The 27,767-nt window shown below is 39.0% G+C and overlaps 3 protein-coding genes across 3 annotated transcripts; 1 reads left to right on the top strand and 2 right to left on the bottom strand.

The window, feature by feature from the left end:
- Nucleotides 1-8,507: 8,507 nt before the first annotated feature.
- Nucleotides 8,508-8,797, bottom strand: LOC108602336. Its single transcript, XM_017990425.1, has one exon. It carries the CDS (start codon nt 8,742-8,744, stop codon nt 8,562-8,564), a length of 183 nt encoding a protein of 60 aa, XP_017845914.1. The 5' UTR covers nt 8,745-8,797; the 3' UTR covers nt 8,508-8,561.
- A 139-nt stretch (nt 8,798-8,936) lies between these two features.
- On the bottom strand, nt 8,937-10,008 carry LOC108602694. Its single transcript, XM_017990833.1, has 2 exons — nt 9,991-10,008; nt 8,937-9,175 (listed from the first exon to the last, which is right to left on the bottom strand). The coding sequence occupies exon 2, from the start codon at nt 9,163-9,165 to the stop codon at nt 8,977-8,979; it is 189 nt and encodes a 62-aa protein (XP_017846322.1). The 5' UTR covers nt 9,166-9,175; nt 9,991-10,008; the 3' UTR covers nt 8,937-8,976.
- Nucleotides 10,009-21,617: 11,609 nt separating this feature from the next.
- Nucleotides 21,618-27,722, top strand: LOC108604476 (helix-loop-helix protein delilah). The gene is made up of 2 exons (XM_017993962.1): nt 21,618-22,556; nt 26,278-27,722. Exon 2 carries the CDS (start codon nt 26,278-26,280, stop codon nt 27,427-27,429), a length of 1,152 nt encoding a protein of 383 aa, XP_017849451.1. The 5' UTR covers nt 21,618-22,556; the 3' UTR covers nt 27,430-27,722.
- The last annotated feature ends 45 nt before the right edge of the window (nt 27,723-27,767 follow it).

Here is a 27,767-nt window from a genome sequence, read left to right as displayed (position 1 = left end):
ATAGAAATTATTACACTTAGACATTTATAATAAAAAATGCATGCAAATTAAAACTAAAGTGTATTAACTAGTCGGCTTGGCCTACACACTTGCCTGTGTGTGTGTTTTCACCTTGCTTGCCTAGCAGCAGCAGCGGCAGCGGCAGCAACTGAGTTTTGTGGTTAATCCAATCGCCGTAGCCCAATCAGGCCAAGCTGAGCAGCCATGTCATGTTAATTGCTCGCTGCTATAAGTGCGCGTGTGTTGGTCTGAGTATATGTGTGTGTGTGTGTGCATGCAAGAGTGTAAATTGCTATTATGCTCATGTTTGCTTAATATGTGGCACACACAGAGTAACGGAGCACGCAACGCGTCAAGCCAATTAAAGCCAAATTATAGCAGCGCCTTTTTAATGACATGCAGCGTTTCGGCTTCAAGATTTATGGGCGTGCCACTGCCAACGCCACCGCCTGTGCGCTAATGTGTGGCAAAGACAAAGAGCGCAGCACGCTGAGCTGAGCGGCACGCGCTTAAAGAGACCAAAACATCAAAGCAGCAAGTGCCGCCGCGTCCACAATTAACGAGCTGCTGCAAACAAATCGAGCGGCAAGTGGGCGTTGGTGGCCATGCCCACAATTGCCATAGACATAATTAGAAATTTAGCAACTGTGCGCTGCGCTGTGGCGCCAAAGCCTAATTCACATACAGGCCAAATCAGTCAGCTGTCAAACGCTTGTTGATTAATTTGCTGTTAATAATGCCAACGAAGTTACAGCAGCAATTAATGTTGCAACTGTTGCTGCTGCTGCTGCTGCTGCTGCTGTTGTTGCCACCAAGTTTGGTCATGCAGCGTGAAAACGTTTGCAGCTGAGGATGCGCCCGCCTGTGTTAATTGAAAGTTTAACTAGCCATATATGTGCGTTGCTTTTTGGCCAAAACAGCGCAGACTCTTCGATTTGGCCTGCCTGCTGATAGCCAAAAAGTTGCTGCCAAACAGCCATAAAAGGCCACACACGCGTCGCCAAAAACTTACCTGGCTGGGAAACTGCCAAGCAGCCAACCAAGCCAAGAATATGAGCTGGCAACATTTTGCTGCTTTCCATGCGCCATATCATTTGGCCAAAGTGAGAGGTGTTTAAAATGCTAATTTGCTTACAATGGCAAATGCCGCCGCCGCCGCCACTGCTGGTTGTTGCCTTAGCTACTATTGTGCCACTTGGAGAGCATTAAGTTGCACTTTGACTAAACTGAAACAAATTTACTAAGCTTCTTCTACTCTACTGTAGTTTCAGTAATTGCGCCTTTATTCTTAACAATGCTGCCAAGGCGGCCAAGCTGTTGCTTCAAGATTTAAGTTCTGAGACTTAAGCTGATAACAGAGTTTAATTCCAAGTATGCGCTTAGTCTTTGAAGTCCGCAGCCTCAGACCGCTTGCAAGCGCCTGCACACTGGTTGAAAAGCACAAGATCTAGTTCAAAAGTTAAAAAAAATTCGATTTGGCGCCTATGTAAACCAAATTAATATTAAATTTATATAGAATTAATATAGAAACTATCCACTCTCTATATAAAATCATATTGTTGATAAAATAAATCAGCAATTATAGGCACGAGTATTAGTTCAAAGCATTGATTGATTCGAAATATTGAAATAAGGAAAATATAAGAAAATCACTTTTGTATCGTCTAATAAAATACATTTTAACTTCAATATATTTTTTGATATAAATGAATTTAAACAAGCATTTAAGCAGTTTTTAATTTGAATTAAACCATTTGAAATATGTATAAAATCCAGCAAATATAATATATATAAGTTATTTATTATATTATTATATTCCATTTTCATTATACAACTTAGAGAAATTATTTTTAAATTTCATACTATGAAAATGTAAAAAGAATTTTTAAATAAACACTATTTTTATATTAATGAACTGTATGCAAAGAAATATAAATTATTTTTAAATTTGATACCATGAAAATATAAAAAGAATTTTTAAATAAACATTATTTTTAAATTAATGAACTGTATGCAAAGCAGAAGCAGCAGCATCGGCGTTGAACCACTGTAAATAAAATATGTAGAAATTTTCTAATAAATACTGCACATCGCGTATAAGCGGCTGACTCCCACCAAATTACATGCTGGCTACGCCCATGCTCTGCCCATGTTTTTAGTAAGTACAACATAAAAAAATAAATGTAATTTTCTATGTCATTTACATTTGCTTTGACAAAAAATGAGCCCTTGGCCCACAGTGCGCGTTGCCTAAAATTTAGTCTAGCGCATGTCACATGCTTAAATCATTTTTAATATTCCTGCTGTCTCTGAGGGCATATGGTATATATATGTAAGCGCTATGTAAATAATGTTTGAGTTGAAATCTGTTGGCGTGCCATCAACGCGGTGCTGGCTCAGCTGTCACCACATCAGAGCTTCCTGACCAGTCAGAGCTGCAGGCGCGCGCACAACTGCAAAAATGTCAAAATGTCAATTTGAAAACGTTTAGGAAAATCGTTTGGCTGGCTGCCCGACCGACTGTTGTTTGTTTAAGAAATTGAAAAGCAAAACTAGCTGCTAACATTGAGTGGACAGCAGGCGTGGTCGGTTGGTCAGTCAGTCAGTCAGTTAGCTGCTTGATTGGGCTGCAGCTTTTTTCTTTTGGTCAGGTGTAGGCTCGTTTGTCTTGGTTACTTTTCCTTTATGCAAATGCAGTCAGCCAGCCTCAAGTTAAATTGTGCAATAAATGCTGAAAGTGGGGCGCGGCTAGCATTTAATAACCTGCGGCCACACACACACACTGAGCCAGCCGGACAAGATGAGCTTGCTTGACAATCGCACGACATTTCTGACAAATGCTTCATCTTCTTTTTTGTTGCTGTGGGATTTGTATTTTTGTTTTTCGGCTGACATGAGTCTCAGTGCTCGCTCTCTCAACTCTGTTGGCTGGCTGGCTGGTTGGCATATAGGCAAAGCATGTTGACAGCGCAAGTAACCACGCCGACATGTTGAAATTTTATGCAATTTTAAGCATTGTGTGTAAGAAACAAAATAAATTATAGTGGCGCAGCATTACGACAAATTCAATAAGCTATTTGCAATTTAAATAATGTTAACTGGCATTTTGGTAAAATGTAAATGCAGCTTGGACAGCTGCTGCTGCTGTTGCATCATCAAGTGTCTGCATAATTAGTGGGCCACTGTGGCGTATGCTTAATATACAGCAACAAACGCCACTCATATGCGTTAGTAGCGCAGTAAATTTATATATAATGCAGCATTGAAGAATTAATACACGGCTTGTATACAGAATTTCAACAGGCTCGGCTCGGCTCGACTCGCACGTACGTCGTAGGGCCCACGTGTATGTAAAGCAAATAAATTGAATTTGCAATTGAAAAATGGCAGCAATGATGAAGACGGCAACGCAGACAGGTGCGTTAAAAACTTTATTAACATTTTTCGCATGCTGCACGTGCGCACTGACAACGTGGCCAGCCAGTCAGCCAGCCAGGCATTGAATTTTTCTTTAATAAAGTTTCATAAATTGTGAAAATCGCAGTTAAATCAAATAAGGTGCGAGGAAAATACAGAAAATACAGTCAACATATATTAAGACACACACATTGTATATATATATGCCAGGCTGCCTTAAATGGACGACACAGCAGACGCGCTGTCAACGCAGTTGGCCAAAAGAATCTGTCAATAAATCAATTAGTGTAATATAAATCAAAATGAAAAGCGCAAGAGCGAGGCACAGCGATGGGCACTGCAGCAGCTTGATGTTTCTATTTCATTTGGCTTTGACTTTTTGCGGCTTTAATTAATTGCAACAAATTTATGTTGGCCTGTCAAAAATATATTTTGTGGCCTACGGGCACAATTAGCCAAATGACAAAACCAACACGGCTATAAGCACAGCAGGCTCATAACTCAAACCACAGTGCCGCAGTGAGTAGCAGCATTTGTGAGTTCACTGTGGCGTTAGTTTTTGTGCATAAATTCAACGCTTCCTTTAGCTACTTCCGCCAGTTTGCTTGACCGCGTGTGCAACGGCGCGTATGCGCAACATAAGCAAATGAGCCGCAAACGCACGCAAACTCTACAACTTCAACTTCAATTTGAATTGCAATTCAAACTTTTTCAATTGCACTGCGCAGCAAACTTCAAGCCAAGTTCGCGCTTAGCCTTTAAGACGCTTACGTTGGCTTTGGCTGCTCACATGAGTTCGTTTTGTTTGTAGCTTGCTGTATTTTCATTCAAATTGCCCCCCAGCATTTTGACATTTGACTAATGCGTCGCATTAGTTTTGGCAAAAATTTCTTAATTTAGCTTTTGTTGTTGTTGTTGTTACACGTGGTGGGTTTGCATGCCGAATTTATTTTGGCCACAAAAGCGCCGTGCACAAGTTTTGCAGTTTTATCAGCTCAAGAAATTTGTCACAGCAAATAAAAAGTTTTTGCTTTTTCATTTCTTGCACTTTGCACTTCGCTCTGCGCTTTATCTGCCATGCAACCAGCAAAGATAAGACTTAAGCCAAAATAAGTTGGAGGAGCAAGCAAGAGCAACAAATTTGAAGTGCAGCAAAACTGCACTAATAATAAAATAACAGCTAAGCAATTAAAAGGCAGCAGCAGCTGCTGCGCAACCTGAAGGGCGCGCAAATGGCCAAGGACAGTGGCAACAAGGTTGCCAAATTACGTTAACATTAATGTCAACTACTTGTGAGAAAGTTGGCGGCCATAGCTGTGGGCTGAGTTATCCTATAGCTTAGCTATAGCGATGCTTTAGTTGTTCAGCAGCCGTTCATCAGCTTCAGTTTCAAGCGAAGTAATTTACCGAAAATGTCGCGATGCTAACAAAATTTGGCAACACCAAACTTTGCAAACACACACATACAAAGACAAACACACACACACACACACACAGAGATGTGAGCGTTGCAGCTACAACGTTTTTGCATTCAGGAACATATGTTCACATTGGATTTAGTTGTTGTTTTTGTGCAAAGTTTTGGCCACAGCGCTCATTGCCACGTCACATTAAAAGCATTTGCCAGACAGCTGCACGTATAAAGAGTGAGAGAGACAGCGTGTGTGCGAGCGAGACAGCATATGCTGGTGTGTCTCGTCTTATCATTGATAAAGTTTTTGTTTTAGCTATGGCGGTAAAATTATAATATAATTTTCAACTACAAAACTAGTGCTCAAATTAAACTTTTTTCACCTCTGGGGCACACACACACACACACACACATAAATAGATAGCAGTTAGTTAGTATGAGCATAAGCGCGAATTGCTCACATGCAGCAGCAGTAAGAGTTGAAATATTGAAGCTCAACACTTTAAAAATATAAAATACAGCTTTTTATAAATAAGAACACAGTTCGAACAATTTGTATGTGCTTAAGCAAAGCTATAACATTTAATATCACAATGAAATATAATTAGAGATTAAATCATTCGCACATATATTTTTTTAAACTTTATGGTTTACATTTTACTCTAGTGATTTACAAATCTAATAGGAGGTAATAAGAAGTCATTACTGGATATGCGTATATTCTGGGTCCATTAGAGCAAGTATGGAAAAAAAAATTAGAAAAAAATATATAAATTGAAAATTGTAAGCTTAAAATGTTTACACTGCTCGCCACTTGAATAGGACATGTCTAAAGTCGATTTGCGAAATGAAGACTCCACAATTCGTTTCTTTATGGCTAACAAAACTTTTTATATGCTTACAGCATTTCAACAATTTTGCAAAAATTACTACATTTAAATAAATTTTATAACGAAACAAAGCTTATTTTCCTTAACAGCTTGGCTTAGCAGCAATTTACTGTAGAAAATCGTCTTTAGACACGTCCTATTCAAGTGGCGAGCGGTGTAAATAAAATAAAGAAAAGTTATGCTCTATTTTAATTCTTTCTGTAACTAAAATACTTCGGCAACTGGCTGTCAATTTTTATAGGTAATAAGAGCTGAATGCTTATCAAGCAATTCAAAACCTTTGACATTGATGGAGGCTAAAGGGTTAGTGATAAGATACAGATACAGAGATTAAAAGATTTAAAATTGAGACTGTGCACTTCAATTTTAAATTAGTAAAGTCCTTTTATTTTAAACGTTGTCATTTGAGTATTAGTCTTATTAAAAATGCCACTTCTTACACTTTCTGCTACTCGCTACTTACATTTGGCGCTACTTTGATACTCAAATAGCAACTTTTATAGCAAAATGTCTATTATGTGATACGCAGTAAATTCCGCTAAAAAATCAACAACTTAAGCTTGACTAAAGTTCAATCAGCTTTAACATTTTCAAGCAAAACTGTCACTGCCATTTTTACTCATATTTTAATTCTATTACGCTTAATCAGAGTGTGGCAATTATAAGTTGCCAACAATGTGCCATTAACATTGGCTAACAAGGCGCAATCTTGTTGCCTGAATTGTGCCTTGGACTGCACTTTAACTATTTTCCACACAGACTCTCGGCATCAATAGCTTGGGATGTCTGGCGAAAAGTTTAAGCCAACGGCACACCCGCAACAACCAGAAATTATGGCCACACTTTCGTTGCTGCTTTTCTTCATTTTTTTTATTTTTTTTTGCTTGTTGTGTTTTTTGTCTTGCTTGCAAGTTGTTTCGGCCAGAGGACAATGCTGAGCGCGATAAGAGCGCACTGCAACATTCTTGAAATGCAGCCAACAGCAGCAGCAGCAGCAGCAGCGGCAGCAATGTGGGCCATAAACTTGCGACAACGTCTTTGGGGTAAAAGTTTTGGCCAAGCTGGTGTTGGTGGCTATCAGTTGGCCAGAAACTTTGCTGCTTACGTTCGTCATATTTACGCGTGAGCAGCACGACGAGCAACTTGCAAGTCGCTATCTCTCAAGCAAGACATACAGCAACTGCAACAGCAGTAGCAGCAACAACAACAACATGCGGCTATTGAGGCAACTGTGGAATGCCTGACAGCTACACATGGCACATGGTCGTGGCTGTCGCTGTGTGTTGGGTGGAGGGGGCGACGACAGAGTTTTTTAAAATGTACGACAAGGCGGCAGCGGACAGTGCCGCAACAACTGACTGATAAATGTCGGTGTGTCCAGTCGTAGTGCTGCAAAACATTTCCCTATTTCCTGCCACTGCCGCAACGTGGCACGGCACGGAAAACTTTTAGGCCAACAGGAAACCCCAAGCGGCGGAAGCATTCGGGGGCCTTTTTATGCAAGTCATAGAAATTTACAAGCCCCAATGACAAGAATGTTGCTTAACGTATTGCCCAAGTGCAGCCGCTGCAATTTAGCTAGAAAATTAGCGGCAAAAGCGCTAAACATATAACGAGATAAACCCTTTTAATTTAAGCTGAAAATTATGCTTGCCCTTATTATTTATTTTAAATTGAACTTTAAGCACAAATTGGCTTATAAACATTTTGACATTTAATTCGAATTATTACTTTATTATTTTTGTGTAGATTAAAATTTGCAGCTTCAAGCTTATCGCCTTGACTTTTATAATTCCAAGTAATAAGCTATAAATTACTTTGTTTATATTTCAAATGTTATTCAATTTAATTCCAAGTAATATAGCTTGCTTTGTTTATATTTCACAACTTATCAGCCTATACTTTCTATATAGGTTTAGCTATTTTCAGCGCCCAGCTCAGGGCGACATTTTTTGGTTTGAGAACTTGGCATATGCAATTGGGTTGCTGCACATCCTGTCGACAGCTTGGACTTGGTAAAGTTTTTCTACTGCTACTGGGGCTACTACTGCTGTTAAATGTTGCAAGCATTTCGTTATTTTTGCTTGCTTTTTTTTGCAAGCTATTTTACGAGTATTGGTGTAAAGTTTTTAATGAATTTTATAGCAGCCGCTGGGCAGTCAAGTGCAGTTAAACTAAACTCAACTGAACTGAACTGAACTGCACTAAACTGAGCTTAGCTCTCAAGACATATGATTACGTAAGCGTTTGGCGTATAAATTGTCTGATTGATAAGCGGGGCCAAAGTGCAGAGCGGAGGCTGCGGCGGGGCGTTCAAATCACGCTAATCACGTCAGACAGAACGACAAACCGCTTTGACTTTGATGCGCTGTCAAAGTTTGTTGTTGTTGCTGTTGTTGCTGTTGGTGCTGCTGCTGGTGTTGATGTCGGTCTCGCTTTGGCCATTAAATGCAACACATTAAAGCCACAGGAGCTGGCACTGGTGCTGGCTGGCGTCGACATCAACGTTGTCTGACAAGCGTTGAGTCAATTACATGGTAATAAACTAATGGCCAATGTGCCAATGGTGCCGTCTCTGTCTGCAAGCCCGCGTGACATGTTCGTTAAATTTCAGCACTTGTTGAACTTTTGGCTAAAGAAAAAAAAATTGTTTTTTCGCCCACTGGCCAAATAATAATTGGCTCGCCAACAAAAGCTTGTTCCTGAATTTAAAGCAACGCCTCTGCTTTAATTTGCAAACAATGCAATGCAACTGCAGCTAACAATGCAGTTTGCCTTGACTGCAAAAAGCGCTTTATATATAATTATGTATTTATTTGAAATCAATCACATTTGTTTAGCTTTTAGGCATGCACACATTTGTTTATGCTCAGCTGATAGGTGGAGCCAGGTGTGCAGGTGCCATGTATTGGACGCTCCTGCACGCATTTATTCTGCTCCTTGCTAAAGCCAGTGGGACAGTTGGCCCAAGCGCCGCCCAGCAGCGACAGCAGCAACAGCAGCAGCCAAACACAATTGCACTTCATTGTCTGTTTAATTTAATCAAATCTCAAATCACTCAGCTCTCAACTGCTTTGCAACTATTTGGCATTTGGCTACTAACAAACGCTTTTATAGTTGGACGCTGGCTTATCTGCTGTTGTTTACCAGTTGACCCATTTCTGCCTAAGCTGAGATCAGCTTTGAACTGATAACACTTTGATTAAATACACAATTAGTTGCTTGCACTTTAAACCATTCAATTTTATTTGCTATTATTTAATGCGAGTTGTGCACACACTTGTTGATGCTAATCTCCAGCTTCGAGCCCTGTGGGCATTCGCCATGAACGGGACGATCAGTGACGCAACGGTTGCCATCCTTGGTGAAGTGAGCAGGACACTTGCCAGCGGAGACGACAACAGCAATCAGTGCGAAGATAAATACGCTCAACCACGAGAAGTTCATTTTGAATGGACTGCAAGGAAAAATCATTAAAATTTTAATAAAATGCAATAGATTATCAAATTATTTTTATTATTAAATGTTAAAGATTATCAAATTATGATTATTATATTTTGAGATTTGTTATAAGTTATTTTATTTAAATTACAGCCTGCGTGGAGAATTGAATTTAGAATTAAATTAAAACGAACTAAAATTATTTCGATTGTTAAAATTCAATTTGAATTGGGAAAAGCGCTAGAAATGAATTTAATAACATTAAAATATAAAAACTGATTTAATCAATAATTAATATAGTATAATTTTTAAATTCTTTTATTTAATATTTTACTTTATTTAACAAAAGTAAAAAGTGAGCTTAGCATAAGCTTTAAATACAATTTGAAGCAACTAAACTTGTTTGTTTTATTTTGTTATTTTATATATTTAATTTGGCTTGTAAAATGTCTGCTTGTGCTGAAATTATTTTAATAATGAACATGTACATGTTCATAGAATTAACAAAAATAAAATGTTTAGCATAGTTTTTAAATGAACTGCACCAAAATTAAATTTATTTGTAATATTGGCAGTTTATATATTTAATTCCATAAATTGATTTTGCTTGTAATATAGCTGCTTTAATATTTTAAAGCAATATATATATAATTTTATTATTTTGTTAATAATTTTAAATAATTTGCAAAATTTTAAATTTATGTTTTATGTATAATTTGGCATTGTCCTTTTGCTTACTGCTTAAGCAGTAATTTTATGTAATATTCCTAAGCCTGAATGCTTAATTTTTAAATATTTTGCACTTGCTTTAAAACACTTTGGCGCACTCACTTTTTGACTTTGCTTAGCACTTGTTGAAACTAAATTATTTCGGCAGCTGGCGTGCAACTTTTATAGGAATTCCTTATCAAGCGAACGCGCGCACCTTTGACAGCGATTGATAAACCAAAGTGAACCCCGAAAAAAGAGAAGCTTTGACAGTTGCTGAAAATGCTGCAATGTGGCAACGCATGAATGGGGCGCAAAGTTGCAACAATGCGAAGCTCGCGCTGTCAATAAAAGTGAACAAAAGGGTATTTTGCATGCCTTTAGCGACGGCGACGGCGCCCACTTGACGCTGGAGACAGAGCGACAGAGAAGTAGGCGTGAAATGCAGCGCGACAGGCAACGGCGCCAGCAATGCCAACGAGCTGAACCAAATTGCAACAGAAGCAGGTGCATGCCACACGGGCCAGCCATTGTGCCCCTGCTGAAACAATAGGGTCAAGCTGACAGCATATGTAAGCCATTGAAATACAATTACGTTAGCATTGTGAAAGAATTTGGCAACGTGCGCGCTCTCGCTCTTGCACTCACTCCAAGCGTAAATCAAATGCTAACAAGCCATAAAGTTTCATTGTCAGTTGTGCGCTAGTTGAAGTGCAAGTCCGATTTTGATTTGAAGCACACACACACACACACACACACACACGCATACAGTGAGCGTCATAATTCACTCAACACTTGGGCAACATTCAATAAATGCTTTGGGTGCCTCAGCAACTTCAACTTTGGCAGCCTGGTCATGCCTTGGCTTTGAATTATTGATGGGCGTATTAAGAAGATTAATGCGATGAGGCTTGGAGTTGTCGTTGCTCATGTTAACGTCTTTATTGTCAGCTTAAAGTGTAGTATACCTTTAAGTTGGCAACAAGCAACAGCAATAAGCGTTCATCAACGTCGGTAGCGTTTCAGCTCGATTGGTCATTTAGTTAGTGTTAGTTTCGCTAGCGCGTACTTTAGCAATTTTTCTTAGCCCAAAAGCTTAGCGTAATTTATTTTTATAGCTCAATCTAAGATTGCAAAATATGTAGTATGCATATAAAGAAAACGACCCAACTCATCTTTAATTTAAGCTAACAAATCAATGGTCAAATATTAATCGCGCTAAGACATAAGCGCAACTAACCAAAGCCATGGCCAATGCTGCGCCGCCAAAAGTAGCACAGCCACACCCACCGCCCTAACAAGTGTAGCATAGTGTGGGTCATGTTGTTTTTATTGCTGTTGCAATGTTTTTAACTTTTATGCCACCAGCCCAACCAACTGTCGCGTTGCATGTTGCCGCTATTACTGCAGCATTTAACCACTCAGGCAACCCCAAGCGCCCCCCCCGCTCGCAAGCGAAACGTGCTGAGTTTTCGTAATTAGTGCGCCATAGAGCTGCATGGACACGTGCGGGGTGGGGGGGAGCTACCTACTCTCTTGTACATTTGGCCAACAATTTATATTCCCACTGCTCTGCACTGACATCACGTTTATGTCGGTTAGCTGCTGCGACGGCGACTGCAACTGCCTTTGGGCCTTTTCAGCTTGACATGACAGTTTCTGTGTGTGTTCGAGTAAGTTGTTAGTTGCCTTGCAGACTGACATGCAACTTGTCGCCTTTAAGCAGCAACTAAATTAAAAAGAAAAGTGCTTAACATAAATTGTTGCACTTGCATAATTAACGCTCATTTCAAAAGCGTCGATATTCGATGCCAACATAAATGTCTGGCCAACAGATTTCAGCGCTCAGATTTCGGCAGCTGACCTGGCCTTAATTTTACTGATTATGGCAGCAGCAGCAGCAGCGGCAAACTTTTGGCCATTAAAAGGATTCTTTTTAATGAGTTTGGCAGCAGCAGCAGCAGCAACAAGGTCGACACCACCCACTTGTCAGTCCAACGCGCGCTGCACATTATCGAATAAAAACTGTAGCTGTTTATCTTTTTTGGCTGCTTTTTATTTTGTGCTTTTTGGCAACTGACAGCGCAAAAAAAAACACACAAAATGTTGCATTTTAGCGCAATTAACAATGCAAGCAGCAACTGCATAAATCAGCGTTAAATACACTGCGTAAATAAAGTAATTGTACCAAAATTGAACGCAGACGAGCCTTATTGGGTGTCTGCAACTCATTTCTGGGCCTGTTCACTGGGCCTGGTTAATAATGAGTTGCCAAGGCGGGCGCTACAAAATCACTTGTACCGCTAATTGAATGGCCGGCACAATTAAAGTTAAGGTAACTTTCTCGCTACCAATTTTTTTTACGCGCTGCCTCGCGCTCTCTTTCGCTTGGAAAATTGATTGACAGCTGTCATGGCGATAACCGCAGTGGGACTTGCAACTGTAACTCACTGTTTTTGTTGCTTTGCATAAAATGCAGATGCAACTGCAGTTGGCCAACTGCGTCGCCTTGTTAAGGCAGCGGCAGCGACTCTGAGCGACTCTGAGCCTTGTATAATTTTAATATTTCACAATAAATGGCCAAACGCCAACGCACTTCGCTTCGCGTGGCATCAAAGCTTTAAATTGGTATTGGTACTTTCTCTCTGTGGCTCGCATAACGGTTCAACAATTTGCAATGCAATCGAGAGAGAGAGAGAGAGAGAGAGAGAGAGAGAGAGAGAGAGGGGGGACAACAAAAAAGACGACACTGGACGCTGCTGGACACATGAAAAATGCATGTGGCAAAATACTAAGAAGTAAAAACTCTTGCAATAATAACAATAACAAAAACAATGATGCAGCTCAAAAAGCAAAAATAATACCAATATACATATATATACTGCAACTGTACTGCTGACCGACATTGCCCTATATGGACTTGTTTACTCCTTATGCTTATTAGTGCACTGCGACCCGCGCCCACGGCCCAATTCACTTCCAATTCCAGCAACAATCGTAAGACACTTAGCGGCTACGCCTTGCAAAATGAAATAAAGTCATTGCTGACTGCCATAAATGCCATAAGTGTGGCAAATTAGTGGAAATGAGAAAAAATTGCAGCAAACTTAAGTTGAAAACTTTGTGTATTTGTTATTTGCTTTGCATGTTTTTTATGGGCCGCAGCTTATGTAAATATTAAGGGCTATGCTTTCATCAAAGTGAAACTAATTAATTTTATAGTATGCAGCAGATGCTAAAAAATTACTCAGTGTGATTAGCAGTAGTAATATATTTTTGATTTATATTCAATTTAATAATGTTAAAAAAAATGCAAAAAAGGAAATTATTTGCATATGTGCTGCAAAAAATGCGTATTTATTCATTTTTGTATTTATTTAATATGGATTATGTACAGAAAATATTTACAAAAATTTATTTAAAATTAATAGAGCCAAATTTTCTCATTTATTAATTTTTTACTTTGTGCTGACATTCTATATAAAATATTGGGTTGTTATCTTGGCAGTTTATAATTAGACGACTTAGACTAAGATTAGCTGCCCTGCAAAGGAGTAAATTTTAAGTAAATTGCAAAGATGACTGACTAAGCATCAAAATTAAAGAAGAAAACTTTGAGTTTATCTATTATATTATATCTCTATCTACATATGTATGATTATCTATGATCAACATTATTTAAATAAATTTTAATTATACTAAAAGTCGCAATAAGAGAATTACATTCCTCAATAATATTTCAGTTTATAGAACTATGTACAGTAAAAAAGTAAAAAAATAAGTAATTTAAAAGGCCCAAGCTGTGTAAACTAAATACATTTAATCTATTTAAAATACACAATAAATTTATGTCATTTGTTTATCAATTTTAATTATATTAAAAATCACAAAAGACATTTTCAACAGATCCAAATGTGACTAAATATTATTCTAAGAAGTTTAATTGTAAATTGCTTTAGATAAAACTAATTAAAATTAGTAAAAATATAAAAATTGAAAGGCGCAAGCTTTGTAAACTAAATACATTTAATCTGTTGAAAATGTTCAATAAATTGATGACATTTATTTATCTATTTTAATTATATAAAAAAATCACAAAATTTATTTTCAATGGCGAAATTATGCCCAAATAGCACTTAAAATTATACTAAAAATATTGTAGAATTTTCTAAAATAATTATTTGTGTTATTTTATTTGCAATTAAAATTATTATAGCAAATGAAAAATCAAAACAGTTAATGCTATAAAACTAATACTAATTATCGCTCTAACTACAAATGTCTTAAGTTTTATTTGAAACGCGTCATGGCCTAATTCTTGTAGCTGCTTCTAATCTATATAAGCAATAATTATGTGAAATCACTAATTTTCATGCTAACAGCAATTAAGCGAGCGTTGACTTTGTGGGTGGTGGTGGTGGTGGTGGTGGTGGTGGTTTGGGTGGCTTTAGCTAATGCCGCTTACATTTACAGGCAGTTAATTAATGCATGCAATTTGATAAAAGCATAAACGATATATTTTAGCGCCAACACTCCCCACAAACACCATTGAGCAATAAAATTAATCAAATAATTACGCCCAGACAGCAGCCGCCAAACAGCCAAACAGAAATGAACAAAGCAAAAAAGAGTGCTCTTGACTTATCAGCAGCCATAAACGAGACATTAAAGCCAAACAGGAGAGGCTCAGAATGCTAACAAAACTGGGCGAACGAGTGGCTGGCTGGTTGGTTTTGTTGTTTTCTTTGCCGCTCAGTGAGCTGAGAGCTCAGTGGAGCATTTATCATTTTTAATCGAATGCGGAAACAATGGAGCGCGTCTAAGTGGAGCATTTGATGTGGGTTGGCCTCGAATGCCTCGTCTGGTGGGCGAATTACTTACTTGGCAGCAGTTGGTGCTGCAAACAAATCTATAATAATTTCTCTTAATTGCAATAGGCAATAAGCAATGTCTGGCAAACAATTAAACCTAAGCCAAGACTTGCAGACAGCGCATACAAAAGTCTGCTTGGTAGTTTGACTTAGTTATAAATATTGTAGCTAATGTAGCAGAAAATTAGTTTATATGCACATGGCAGCGCTAGATGGCGCTAACAATGAAAACAAAAAGGCAGCAACACTAAAATTAAATTTAATTTGTTTTAAATTGTTTGCTAAATGCGAGCAATTGAAATTTATGCTACAAACTTCAAACTGTGATAATCTGCGAAACTCCAAACGACGTCGCGTCAGCAATTTAAACAACAACAGCAACAACAATGTGGCGACAACGACAATTTGGCGCCGTCTGGGGCGCGCATGCGCAAATGTCCTTGTGTGCTATTTTAGCAAAATACAATAATTTTCTTAGTGAAACGCCACAAATTGCTCGACTGTCGACTGTCTGTTGTCGTTTAAGCGAGCATAAAATGTCAATTGGGGGCTCCAAGACACTTTTGATAATCAAATTCAAAACAAATTTGTGCGGCAAGGCAAGGCAACTGAATGTTAGCCAAGCTTGCAAGCAAGCAAGGCTCGAACTGTTGCAAACTGGTTTAAAGTTATTGTCCATCTTTTGAGTACTTGGGCCTGTCGCGAGTCATCGAGCCAATGTCGCTTGTCTGGCAAGCTGGCAGTTGTTGCTGCTGCTGTTGCTGTTGCCGTTTGCTGACTCTTATTGGCTTTTTGGCTCGGTGATTAGTAGGTCAGAGTTTTTCATTTCCAATTGGATATGTTGCACAAGCGTCACACACAAACAAGTGTACAAGTGTAGCAGTGTGTGTGTGTGTTGCCATATTTGGAAAGGGTACAACAACTTGAACAAACATTGACTACAACTACGAGCAGTTTCATATGTAACTACAAGGCAATAAGAACAACTGGGCAACAGCGCTGTGGGAAAGCTTTGAAGCCAAGGTAGCCAAACAATTGCAGCTCAGGAGTTTTATTATTTCCTTAAGCCGCAGCAATCATTCAATTCAAGCTATGAATACACAAGTCACGTTCGCACTTCGCCCGCAGCAGCGCTGTTGACTCTGCATGCGCGTAAACGAACCGAATCTTGTGGGGGTGGCGCCCAACGTTGTTGGTGGCCTCCAATAACAAAAATATTCGCACGAGTATTTAACACCAGAGCGACAACAACAACAACAACAACAGCAGCAATCATTAAATACCAAAATAACAATAAAAAGCAAATAATAATAACAAGCAACTGGCAATCAATTTGAAATTGAAACGCGTTTTTATTGAAGGTGTTTGAACGTCTCTTTCTTATTGTAGCCCCAAACCGTGCGTAGGCCACTTTATTTGGCAAGTTGTTTTTGTAGCGTGTCTTGTCTTTTCACTTCTTGTTTTTCTTGTCTCACACACACAAAACTTCAGCTAATGCCGTTTTGGCCACGCCAATTGTCGCTGATTATTTGCAATTACGACTGCGAAACCGAAATCCAAGGCAAAATTCGTGCCACCGACGCTTAAACAATCTCTACAAAAAATAAATAATACTGCATAATAGCCAAAATATTTGTGACTGCAGTGTTTATATATAAATAGCTGCTGTCATAGCCAAGTTAGCAAGCATCTTAACGCTCGCATTGCAATCTGCTAATTTGTTTGAGCTTTCGAGCTGCATGACAACATCAAAGATTAGGCAATTTCGTTTGTGATATGCTTATCAGCTACGGCCAGCAAATTTATTGATTGATTGATGCGCAATTAACACACAAACACACAAATGAAAACAAATGCAAAAAGAATTTATTTTGCATTTGACTTTAGATGCCAACACAGAGACTATTTTTTTTAATTTAACAAACTAACAAAGAGCTTGGATAAATTGGATAAACTTTGAGTCTGTTTAATTTGGTTTACAAAGTTATATAAGTTATAATTGTAAAAGGAATTGCTGTGATCAATTTTTTATGGGCACAAAAGATACAACATAAGCCATTTAAATTAGAAGTCTAATGTTTGAAATATTAAGTTATATAGTTAAAATATAAAATTTTTCTTTGAATTTTGATTTGAGCTTTTAATTAAATCACAAAATCTAATTCTATGAACTAAAAAATTCTATTTTATATTATTTAACTATCGATGCTTAATTTTTTTTGTTTGTTATTAGCTGAGTCAGAGCTACACTTCAAATTATTGCAATTTTCTTATATTATAATTATTCAAAACATTTATTTATGATTATTTGAAAATGCAGTAAGCTTGCTGAAGCTGAAAAATGCAAGCGAATTTAAAAACTGAAGCTCACTAAGCCCCAAATCCACCTCGAACTTAATTTAGAAGACACTGTTGCTCCTTAATTGTACTAAATCACTGCATTGTAACTTAATATGCCAAGCAATAAAATATGTTGAGTGCTCTGATTAATACGATTTGTTTTGAGAGAACTCAGATTTAAGCCTAAAGATTCCTGTGGCAGTTTAATTAATTGAAATTCATTTATTAAGTTTGCAGAAACATTAATAAAAAAACGATTTAAATTTATTTTCATAATTAAGTGATAATTGCTTGTATTTAGAATATTTAATGCATTTATAAAATATTTTCTTTAGCCTGAAGACCTTTGTTGCTCTGGCTATACCAATTGTACCATAGAATTTAATTATAGGCTACAATTATATTAAAATATTCTAAAATTTCTTTTTATTAAATAAGTAAATAAATAAATATGCTCTGCCTTTAGCTTACCAGAGCGACATATATAAATAGCCATAAACAAGTTATAGCTTAAGCTTCTTGGCCAGCACGCTGCACATATTTTTATTACTTTCCAAAGCATAAACGTCGCTGTCTGTGCGCTATGCTGAGTTATTAGCTCTAGGTGAAATAGCCTAAATACTAGATATTTATGTATGGCCAACCGAATTTATAGCCCATGTCCAAGCTAACCTAATTCGTTACGCCCTCGTCTGGCGGCCCAGAGAAACAGAAAAACAGCTCTCGATGTGGGCCTCACCTGCTCGCTGCTGCTGCTGCTGCTGCTGCTGCTCTTGCTTTACCTCTTTCAGTTTTTGAGCCACTTTATTAATAAAACAGACACGAACGGAACATATCAACAAATATCAAAATGTCGGCCAACGTTCACGCTGACGTTGCTGCTTGCATTGGCGTTTTGTCAACTCTGAGAGGGCGCCCCGGCGCACTGAAAATTCGCTTTGATGAGCATCAGCATTGACATATTGCTGAAATTATTGCCGCCTGTCAGTTTGCATACGCATTTATTCACTCAACACCGAGCTGCAGCCAATTTTAATTGGCAACCGTTTGCACTCACCCACCCACCCAACCACCCACTCCACTCAACTGCACTGTTTGCTGTTGATGCGGGCAGAGCAAATCAATATTTATACAATTTGTTTGTGACTCGCTGATTTTGATTGTCGCCTGTCGCTGATGAGTTAATGCCCTGGCCATGGCTAGCAGGCATTTGCCAGGCCAATGAATCTGTCCCAGTCCCAGGTCCCAATGGCACAATGTCATGTTCCATAGAGATTTACAATGCTTGTTGTTGTAGCTGACTTTTGTCTGTATGTTCACATGTCTGCGGCTGCGTTTTGTTGACAATTTGTAACGTAATTAATTAATGCCAAATTAATAACAACAACAACAATTGCTGACGACAGCCACTGCGGATTACAACTGCCAACACAGCTGATACACACAAAGTGTTCAATGACTTAAATGTTAATGTCTATGGTCAGCCCAAAAGCAAACATAAACAAAAGCAAAGCCCATTGGGTAAACGACTACAGCATACGCTACCAATAGAAAATTGAATGAATCGCTTAATTTCAATGCTAAAGGTTAATAAACAAAGCGTCAGCTCAAGTCGAAGTCATATTTCAATGAACAGCTTACTTCAAATATTTGTAGCCATGATCAGCAGTCACTAAGCTTGAAAACATTTGAAATAAAATTATGTTTTAGAAGAGAAAAATGTAAAAGCAGAAAATCCAAAGTGTTGCTTATTAATTTAGTTCAGCAAACGCTCCAAAAAATATTTAAAAAAATTAAATTCTTAATAAACATTATGTTAAATTCATATTTTTTATTGCTTTATAAAATTAAATTAAATTTAATGAATCTAAAATTCATTGAAGAAATCAAAACATAATCATTGCTTTCTAATTTTTATATAAAAACTTTTGATGATTCATTTTATATTTGTCTACACTTTAAACTGCCCCCTTTTAACACTTGTTGTCCACACCCATGTTCTTTCATTAATTTGTTATGCTTTGTCAAATGTGCTTTGGCATTTCAGTCAGTATTAATTTTAATACACGATTAATTTTTGCTTGCTGTGCGAGATTAATGCGCAACTTGTCAGTCAATTTTTGAGTCATTAGTTAATCCAACTACGAAAAAAAATGTTGGAAATGCTTTTAAAATTGTAGGTCAAGCAAATAGTAGAACGCCCACCAACCAATTGAATGAAAATATTTTAATGTGCTTTAGACTTGATTGACGCTATGAAGACATTTATATTAATAGATTGCTGCACATAACACTTTGTCGCGTTTAATTATTACGCCTACTAGCACATAAAATAGCTAAAGATTTACTATGCCCATTCATAAAGCCAGCAATATTCAATTTGATTTACACCCACACGTGTCCAGTCGCTTTCTAGGCAGTCACTTATGCAAATGTCATGGAAATGCGTATAAAAATAATTAAAAACAACAGCTTAATCGCTTGGTATTTCCGCTCAGCGAACAGCTGAGCGTCGAGCTGAGTCAAAGATCTTAAGGCCAGCTTCCACTTCCAGCTCAAGCGCTAGACCAGTGCAGGTGGCTTTCGACTCTTGACTGGGTTAATCAGCGCGCGTGGGTGTCGCTTTAGCTTGAGTGTATTTCCGCTGGAAAGCGACAATAACAATAACAATATTTGTAATAATAAATTTGCTTAAAATATAAATAAAATCAAACACCCACGCGGCGGCAACGCCAACGCCGCCGCCAACAACTTGTCAAGTCGCAGCTTGGCCCAGAGCGATGCTCACAATTAGCCAAGCCAAGCGCTGAGCGTAGCTGCAGCTTTCTCAGCGCTTTCCCAGAGCTGCGCACTGGCCTTAAAAGGCGCGTCGCGGGCATCGTTCAGTTACCTCCAGTTGAGTTGGACTCGCGCTTTGTGTCCATATTAAGCGGCAAAGCGCGATTTGCAAAGCTGGCAATTAAAATTCGTAGAGAACATTTGCATAAGCAATTAGCTTTAACTTAGACAGTGGCGTGCAGTACAAAGGGGTTGCGCCTAGAATAAAAAATATGCAAACAAGTTATTGTTATTTGTTTAGTTTACGCTTTTTTGGGCATGCTGAGGTGTCTCTAGATTAAGTTGTTAGCTAAATTATGGCCAAATAAATAAAATACTGTCGGACATGTAGATTTTGCAACTACACACACTTGGGAGTGTGTCTGACTCTCGCGATTCGCACGCAAATCAAATTAATGTTGCATGCCTTAATTTTTCACTTGCTGACCTTGCGACATGAACAAATTTATGTTGCTGACGCTGACGCTGACGCTGCTGCTGAAAAATTATAATCAAATTTAACTGTTGTCATCATGATTTATTTCTGTTCGAGAGCATACGTAATAACTGACAAATGAACAAGTCAGCTGGTCGGTCATTCAGTCGCTCAGTCGCTGTTGACGTCATGCAACTAGTTTTAGTTGTTTTGCCTGCAGGAGCTGCACAATATATTATATATTGCAATTATTAGCTGTTGTCAGTTAATTATAATTGTGTTCAATACAATTTGTTTTATAACAAAAGCCAAAAGCAGCTTAAACAAATTTTAATGCCAGCGCAAAGTGTTGAGTTCAAGGAAATGAACTCATTGCTACATTAATTTAAGTTTGCAGCTATTAAATAAAATATGCAGTCAGCTTCTAAATAAATTGGTTGCCAAATAATCGCAGCTCATTGCTTGCTTTAGTTAAGTTCTATAGCTATTAAATAAAATATGCACTGAGCTTAAATATATTTGAGTTATTAGCAATTTACTTTAATTAAATTTGCTATATTCAAATTCTAAGCTGCTCACTGCTTAATTAAGTTAAGCTTCAGAGCCATTAAGTAGTATATTTAGTCGTATATTGACGCTTAATTAAATTAGTAACATTAAGCATTTTGCAACTTATCGCAGCATCTCGCGACTAATGTGTTTGTCATTAAGCGCAGCGTTTACTTTTTATTATTTATAACAATTTAGTCTTGACTCAAAATTCTGTGCTGCTCTCTAACAATGCTTAACTGATACAAATGAATGCCACATAAATAATAAAATTAGCCATAAATTTAAATAAATAACTGCCTGGCAATATTAGATCATACGCTGTTCACGTATTGAGCGCACAAAATCTCAGTCTAAATGCAAAGCGCTCAAACGAAAACGAAAATCAAGCCAAAAAAAACAAACAAACAAACAAGTAAATAAAAAATAAAATTACACTCAAGAGCAGATCGACCGGCCTGCCAACGCAGCGACACCCACACGAGTCAACTGAATTGAATTGAGTGGGTGACTGTGTGTGTGTGTGTGTGTGTGAGTGAGTGAGTGGAGCGCTCTGCTAAGAACTGGTTGGGGCTGTCGGCTCTGCAGCGGCTTCAATGACGCGACTGTTGGCGTTGGCGAGCAGCAATCGTCAGTGGGTCGTCGTCGTTGCTCGCTCGCTCGCTCGGCTGTGAGATATATACAATGTATATATCTGAGCTGGAGATATGAAGAACGCGTAATGCTTGTTGCGTTTTTAATGCCGCAATTCATTCATTGATCGTTTCAATAGCGCGCCGCACGCTCAGCACAGCAGACAAGACAGACAAGTGCCGGCGTTACGGCTACCGTGGCGTATACGTGCGTTTTACAAGATTCTGTGTGTGTGTGTGGGCATTAACTTTAAGCTCAGACGCGCGTTGGCTGGCGCGCTAACGGAGTCAAAGCCAAAGTGTTGCTGGTCTGCCCAACTTGGACAACAAACGACATTGACGACGACAACAGCAGCAGCAACATACGAGCGATCAGTGCACAGCGAACAGGCGCAACAGCAGCACGTAGCCGTAGTTCGTAGTCCGTAGTTCCGTCGTCATCGTCATCGTCGCCGTCGTCATCGTAGACGCAGACGCACCTTTCTCCAAGCAACAGTATCGCGGTCTGGTGTATTTTTGTGCAGCCAACTCGGGTTATTGGATACAGATACACATAGCGCGCGTACTCACGGATATTTTTAGCAGCCGGCACACACACACGCACACATACACACACACACACGTATATACGCATATATACAAATCAGCTCGCGCTGCTGACACACGCGGCTCGCACGTTTTGGAACTGTTCTTCGCGTTGTTGCTTGTGTGCAGTTGTAATTGCTTCCAATTTTACCAATTGATCAAACAGTGCAATCTATAATTAATATATAATATACAATCAACGCTAAATTTGTGCTGTTAATCTGTGTGTGTTTATTTATTCCGCCATGACTAATAAGCCCGTTGGCTAAGGAATTTAAATTGAATCTCTGCGCTTATGATGCGGGCCAAGTTTAATGAAGCAACAACAAATTTAAATAAAATATCAACAAATCACAATCAGAATTAGCGCTGCAGCGCATTAAAAAGTGCTATAAATAAATTTTAAAAAAACTTCAAAGCTGCTCAAAACTAAACTTTTGGATTTATGCAAACAAAAAGGTAAATAAATATAAATAAAATTCAAAATTTAATATATGCATTAGCTGCTGCTGCTGACAACACTGTTGCTGCTGCTGTTGTTGTTGTTATTGTTTTCAATATAAATAGACAGTTCATATGAGCAGCAGTAGCTGCCCCAATGGAGCGGTGCGAGTCATTTATTTGCCCAAGGTGTTGAAAACTTTGCCTGGGCGTGCAGACAAGTTGTCAACAGTCGCAGTATCTGTTACACTGTCGCCCTGGGGGCGACAACATAGCAATTGCCTGAGGGGCAGCAGCAGCAGCCACAGCCAATTCAACAAAAATAAAGTTGATGTATTTCAATTTGTGACTCAAAAATTGAACAAGAAATTTGTAAACAAATCAAATTTATTGCAACAGGCGCTAGTTAGTTGCTTGGCCCATTTAGCAGCAGCTAACTTGACCCATATGTGGCAGCAGATTATTTTAGGGCGTATATATAAAACCTGTATATAACACATACGCAACGTGTGCCATTTTAAATAAACAAACTCAACTTTAAATGGAAAATCAAACAAAATTTTGAAGCTCACACACATAGCAAAAGAAAAATAACAAATCAACAAATAATATAAATGAGTGAAACGAAATAGCAGCTTGCGGCAAGTTGACTAAAAATAAAATAGCAGGCAAAGGCAAAGGCAAACAATAAAAGCGACAACAGCAACAAAGCAAAAATCACATCAAGCAGAAGATTTTGATGCAATCACAAATCGAAAAAGAAAGAGAGACAGCAAAGCTTGCATACAATAAAAACTAATTTTAGAGCTGCAACAACAGCAGCAGCAACAGCAGCAAAATATCTGAGTCAGTCAGACTCTATTTAGAGACAATGCACAGCGTGCGAGAGTTGCTTAAAAAATTAAGCAACAGCTACTAGTTAGCAACAAAAACTTTGCTAGCACAGCTCGCAGTTTACAGCAGTTTGCATTTTTTTTTTGTCTGTTGTAGCAGCAACAGACGCTTCATTTTCCATTTAACCGCACCCGACTGCCCTCAAAGCAGCAGCAACAACACCCTCACCTTTCCTTTTGGCGTGCAGACAAGCGTGCAGAAAAAAAAGTTCTAAATTTAATGGATACACCTAAAAATGCAGCGACTGCAACCAACGGCGCGGGCTTGTCGGCAGTTTCAAGTGCACTTTAGATAGACAGCAGCAACTCCCAAAAGCAACCAAAAAAAAAAAGGCATGAAAATGAAAATGTGTAAACCTCGCCCTTGCTGCTGCTGCTGCATTTACTTTACGCCTCGCCGCACGCACGCCGCGCCTTTGTATTGCTGCTGTTGCGGGGTGCAGGGCGTAGCTACAATTGCTTTGCTGGGCCGTGTAATTGAAAACTTAAGCAGGCCGCTTTAAGCGCAAAACAATTGCCAACCGAAAATTTTCCAATCAGCAACATGGCTAAGCTACTTGCCCCAGCCGTATCCTGTGGCGCTTCCTTTGCAACATCCTGCACGCCACGCCTGTTCAACTGTTTGTTCAACAACATTTATTAGCCGCGAATAACCGTAATCGCATGCAATTTGTAGTGGCTCACGGAACTTGCTAATTTTCACATCGTAAGAAAACTGCGCGGGGTTAATAGAAAATTGCGCATTTCTGTGTTTGCTGCATTTGATGTTAGCTTAATTGCAGTTGCTAACTTTAAGCTCGACTTGCTTAATTAGTAAAATTTCCACTTGTTAGGCACACTTCTTTGACATAGTGTATGGCGTGTTTTAGTTGCGTGGCCACAATTAATCAGTTGAATAACTGAAATCAAACTCAGTCACGTTAGCATATTTAATATTTTGAAAAGTAAGCAGCGTGTTGAAAGTTCTATTGATAAATACTTAACCGTCTTAACCGTTTGTGCTCATTTTTTCTCAGCTTACGGTAAATGATGAAAAGTGCATTGCTGACTGCAATCAATAACTTGTTTAAGCCGCCAACCTTCTTGGAATGGTCAAAGCTATGCAGCAAGTGCTGCTGCTGCTGCTGCAACATTAAGAATCTGTTGCCAATTTTGGCAATCTGCACTAAATTGTCCATTTAAGCGAAGCTGTCTGGCTGGCACGCTCTCTCGTCCAGTCCACAGACAACTCCCAATGCTGATTGCAATCAATCTGCAAGCATTTACACCTCTGCTCCAAACTGCAGTCAGTCTGCGATTTATGAGGCCAATGTAACATTGGCAAGGGCGTTAGCATCGATGCATAAACTTTGCTACAATTTAGCCAGCTTAGGCGTTGTTGTTGTTGTTGCTGTTGATGACGCTGTTCGTGCTTCAAGTTACATTTCATGTAACTTAATTCTTGCATTAAAATACATTCATTAATAGTTACTATTTGTTTTGCAGTTATTTCGCTGCTTGTTGTTGTTGCTGTGCGAACCGCAACCGCAAAAGAAAAATATTTGCGGAAAAAGTAATGAAAATTATTTAGTACAGTTGCGACTTTCTCAACTGTTTAACATTTTGAATGCAAAAATGCTTCAAAAGTAATTAGAATAAAGCAAACAGCTTATAAAAACATAAACAGCTATAAAAAATTAAAAACAGCGTAAGCTGTATTCCTTAACTAGTTCAAACAAATCAAATAGTTAAAAAATTTAGTTAATTTAAAAACAATTTGCGATAAGCTGCTGTTAATTTGGTAAAACCAAATCAAGTTATGTTAGTATTAATTTGTATAAATTAAATGTGATTAAAATCTTTGCTTTAAATTTGTTTATTGTAAAAAAAAATTGTTATTTTAAGCAAAGCATAAAGTTTAAAGATTGCCAGCGATAGTTTCAAAATATTTAAAAAGCAAGTTTTTGATGCTGAAATGCCTAACTTAATATTGAAATAAAGCTTGAGTACTAATTGAGTTATTATCAATGTTGAAAATCATTAAATTCAATAAATAATTATGCATTTGTGATTGAAACTTGAGATGCTAACTAAAAGCAATTAAAATATATTTAAGCTGTTACATTGAAACTCTAAATATTTTGATTTTCGCCTCTTTGTTAAGTGTAGACACGCCTTGTTGCATAATCGATTAATAACAGTCAACTGGCCAAAAAGTCTTTGGGAATTATGCATTGCGATAAGCATCTTGAAGTTTTTTGCAGTTTTTGCTCGAGCTTAGCTGGCACCTTGGGGCAGCCATTTAAGGATTTGCAACGCAATCCGTTTGGCGGCTGAATGACGCGACGCTCAGTCAATGGCTTTTGTCTGTTTGGAGCAGCAATGAGTCAGTGGCTGGTGCTGGTGGCATCAACTCAACATCAATTGCAATTGCATTGCGTTTGCCATTGCGCAATTGCAGTTGGATTTTAATCAAGACCAAATGCGTATACGAATTTGAAATACGTTTGGGTTCAATTTGTTTATGACTTTTGGGTTTGCTGCTGCGTTTTTTCGGCTTCATTGGGTTTTATGACGGAAGCGAGAAATGAAGGAAGGCAGGCACCCACACACACGCATATTAAAAAAAAATTCTACGACTTCAGTTCACATAACCAATTTAGAGCCGTTTACGGAAGTTGCTGGCTGGGCGGGTTAGACAAGTTACGCATCATTGGTCTACAAGTCTATTTCGCAGTTTTTGGGCAATTCGAAAAACGAAATTGTTAATTGCTTTTGATTGCTGGGGCGGCACAGCCCACGCCTCGAGGCACGTCCTCAATTAATTGAATAGCAAACGCTCACATTGTATCAATTTTTGCTTACAGATGAAATTCAGCACCTACGAGCTGCACAACTACGCGGAGCTGCAGATGGAACTGGAGAGTCCAAAGGATGCGCGCAAGCGCAAAAGCAACAGCAGCACAGCAGCCAGTCGACGTGGTGAGAAGTATTCGCTGCGCCAGAAGCGTCAAAAGCGTCAACCAGCTGAAGCAAGCAGAGCACAGCAGCCAGAACTGGCAGCAGCAACACCCACGCCCAGCAAAGCGAAGCCTAAAAGCGCAGCCAAGTCGAAGGCGCCGCCGCTGAGCAAATATCGCCGCAAAACTGCAAATGCGCGCGAGCGCACGCGCATGCGTGAGATTAACATGGCCTTTGAGCAGCTGCGTCATTGCGTGCCGCAGTCCATAACTGGCGAGGATGCAGCCAACACGAATGAGAAGCTTACCAAGATTACAACGCTGCGTTTGGCTATGAAGTACATAGGCATGCTCAATGAATCGCTGGCGGATCCAAGCTACGAGAGTGAATTCCTTGTTGAGTGTCTGCGTGAAAGCGCCGCTCGGGAGCCGCATGTTAGCCACGATACAGAGCCCGAACCGGAGCTGGAGCTGCAGCCAGTGGCCAAAAGCAAAAAGCCAAGCAAGGCTACGAAAAAGACGCCAGCCAAGCGGCAAGCCAAACAGCCCAAGCTGCCAACAGTTAGCGCCAACAGCAGCTCAGCCGAATCCTGTTATAACAGCAGCTCATTGGACTCGCCTGGCTTTTGTGCCGCCGCCTGCTCGCCCAGCTCTGCCTACGCCTCGCTTTCCAGCTCCGCCTGCTCCAGCAGCGGCAGCATTAATGGCAACGCCACGCTGGATGCAGATGGTCTGTTGAGCATGCAGGCATTAAGCGATCTCAGCAGCATGCTGCTGGACTCCGATGGCGATTCGCTGCACTGCCTCACCGCGGACTATCACAGCCTGCTGGAGAGCAGCAGCACGCCGCGTGGTGATTTGCCCATGGCCATTAATGCAACGCTGGATAAGCCGGATGTGGAGCTTAGCCTGCGACTGCTGGACAACTCAACAGATTCCTTTGACTTTGGCAGCAATCAGCAGCCATCCGCCTGCATCAGTCCGCTGGCAACGCTAGAGAGTTTTCATCCGTTTAACGATTTGCTGCCCGGCGAGTTTCCGGATTTGTTTCTAACGTGACCAGCACACGGCTGACTATAGTTTATTTATTGATAATTTTGTTATAGTTAGTAAGCTTATTGTTTAAGCACGCACTGTCCTAACCTCACTTTAGCCATAGCAAACAGCGGAATTCATTGTGTCATAGCAAACAGACAGTAACAGCTAGCATAGCAGCTAGCTTATGTCCATCAACTAACTGTACGCTGCTTGCGTTAACCAAATTAGTCAACTAAGCGAAAGGCATTTCTTCTTCTACTTCTTAATTGATTATTTCAATGCTGTAAATAAAAAAACACACAAATGTTGTTCAATTGGTTTAAAAGCAGTTTGTTTAATTAATTAATTCATAGCTGCTA

Source organism: Drosophila busckii, chromosome 3R (assembly GCF_011750605.1).
Source record: "Drosophila busckii strain San Diego stock center, stock number 13000-0081.31 chromosome 3R, ASM1175060v1, whole genome shotgun sequence".
NCBI classification, from domain to species: Eukaryota; Metazoa; Arthropoda; class Insecta; order Diptera; family Drosophilidae; genus Drosophila; species Drosophila busckii.
The sequence above is the reverse complement of the archived record's forward strand: the minus strand, read 5'-3'. Positions and strand labels throughout refer to the sequence as shown.

What these genes read in the sequence shown, in the direction of transcription:
- LOC108602694 (XM_017990833.1), bottom strand. Translation starts at nt 9,165, where the DNA reads ATGAACTTCTCGTGGTTGAGCGTATTTATCTTCGCACTGATTGCTGTT.
- LOC108604476 (XM_017993962.1), top strand. Translation starts at nt 26,278, where the DNA reads ATGAAATTCAGCACCTACGAGCTGCACAACTACGCGGAGCTGCAGATG.
- LOC108602336 (XM_017990425.1), bottom strand. Translation starts at nt 8,744, where the DNA reads ATGAAGTGCAATTGTGTTTGGCTGCTGCTGTTGCTGCTGTCGCTGCTG.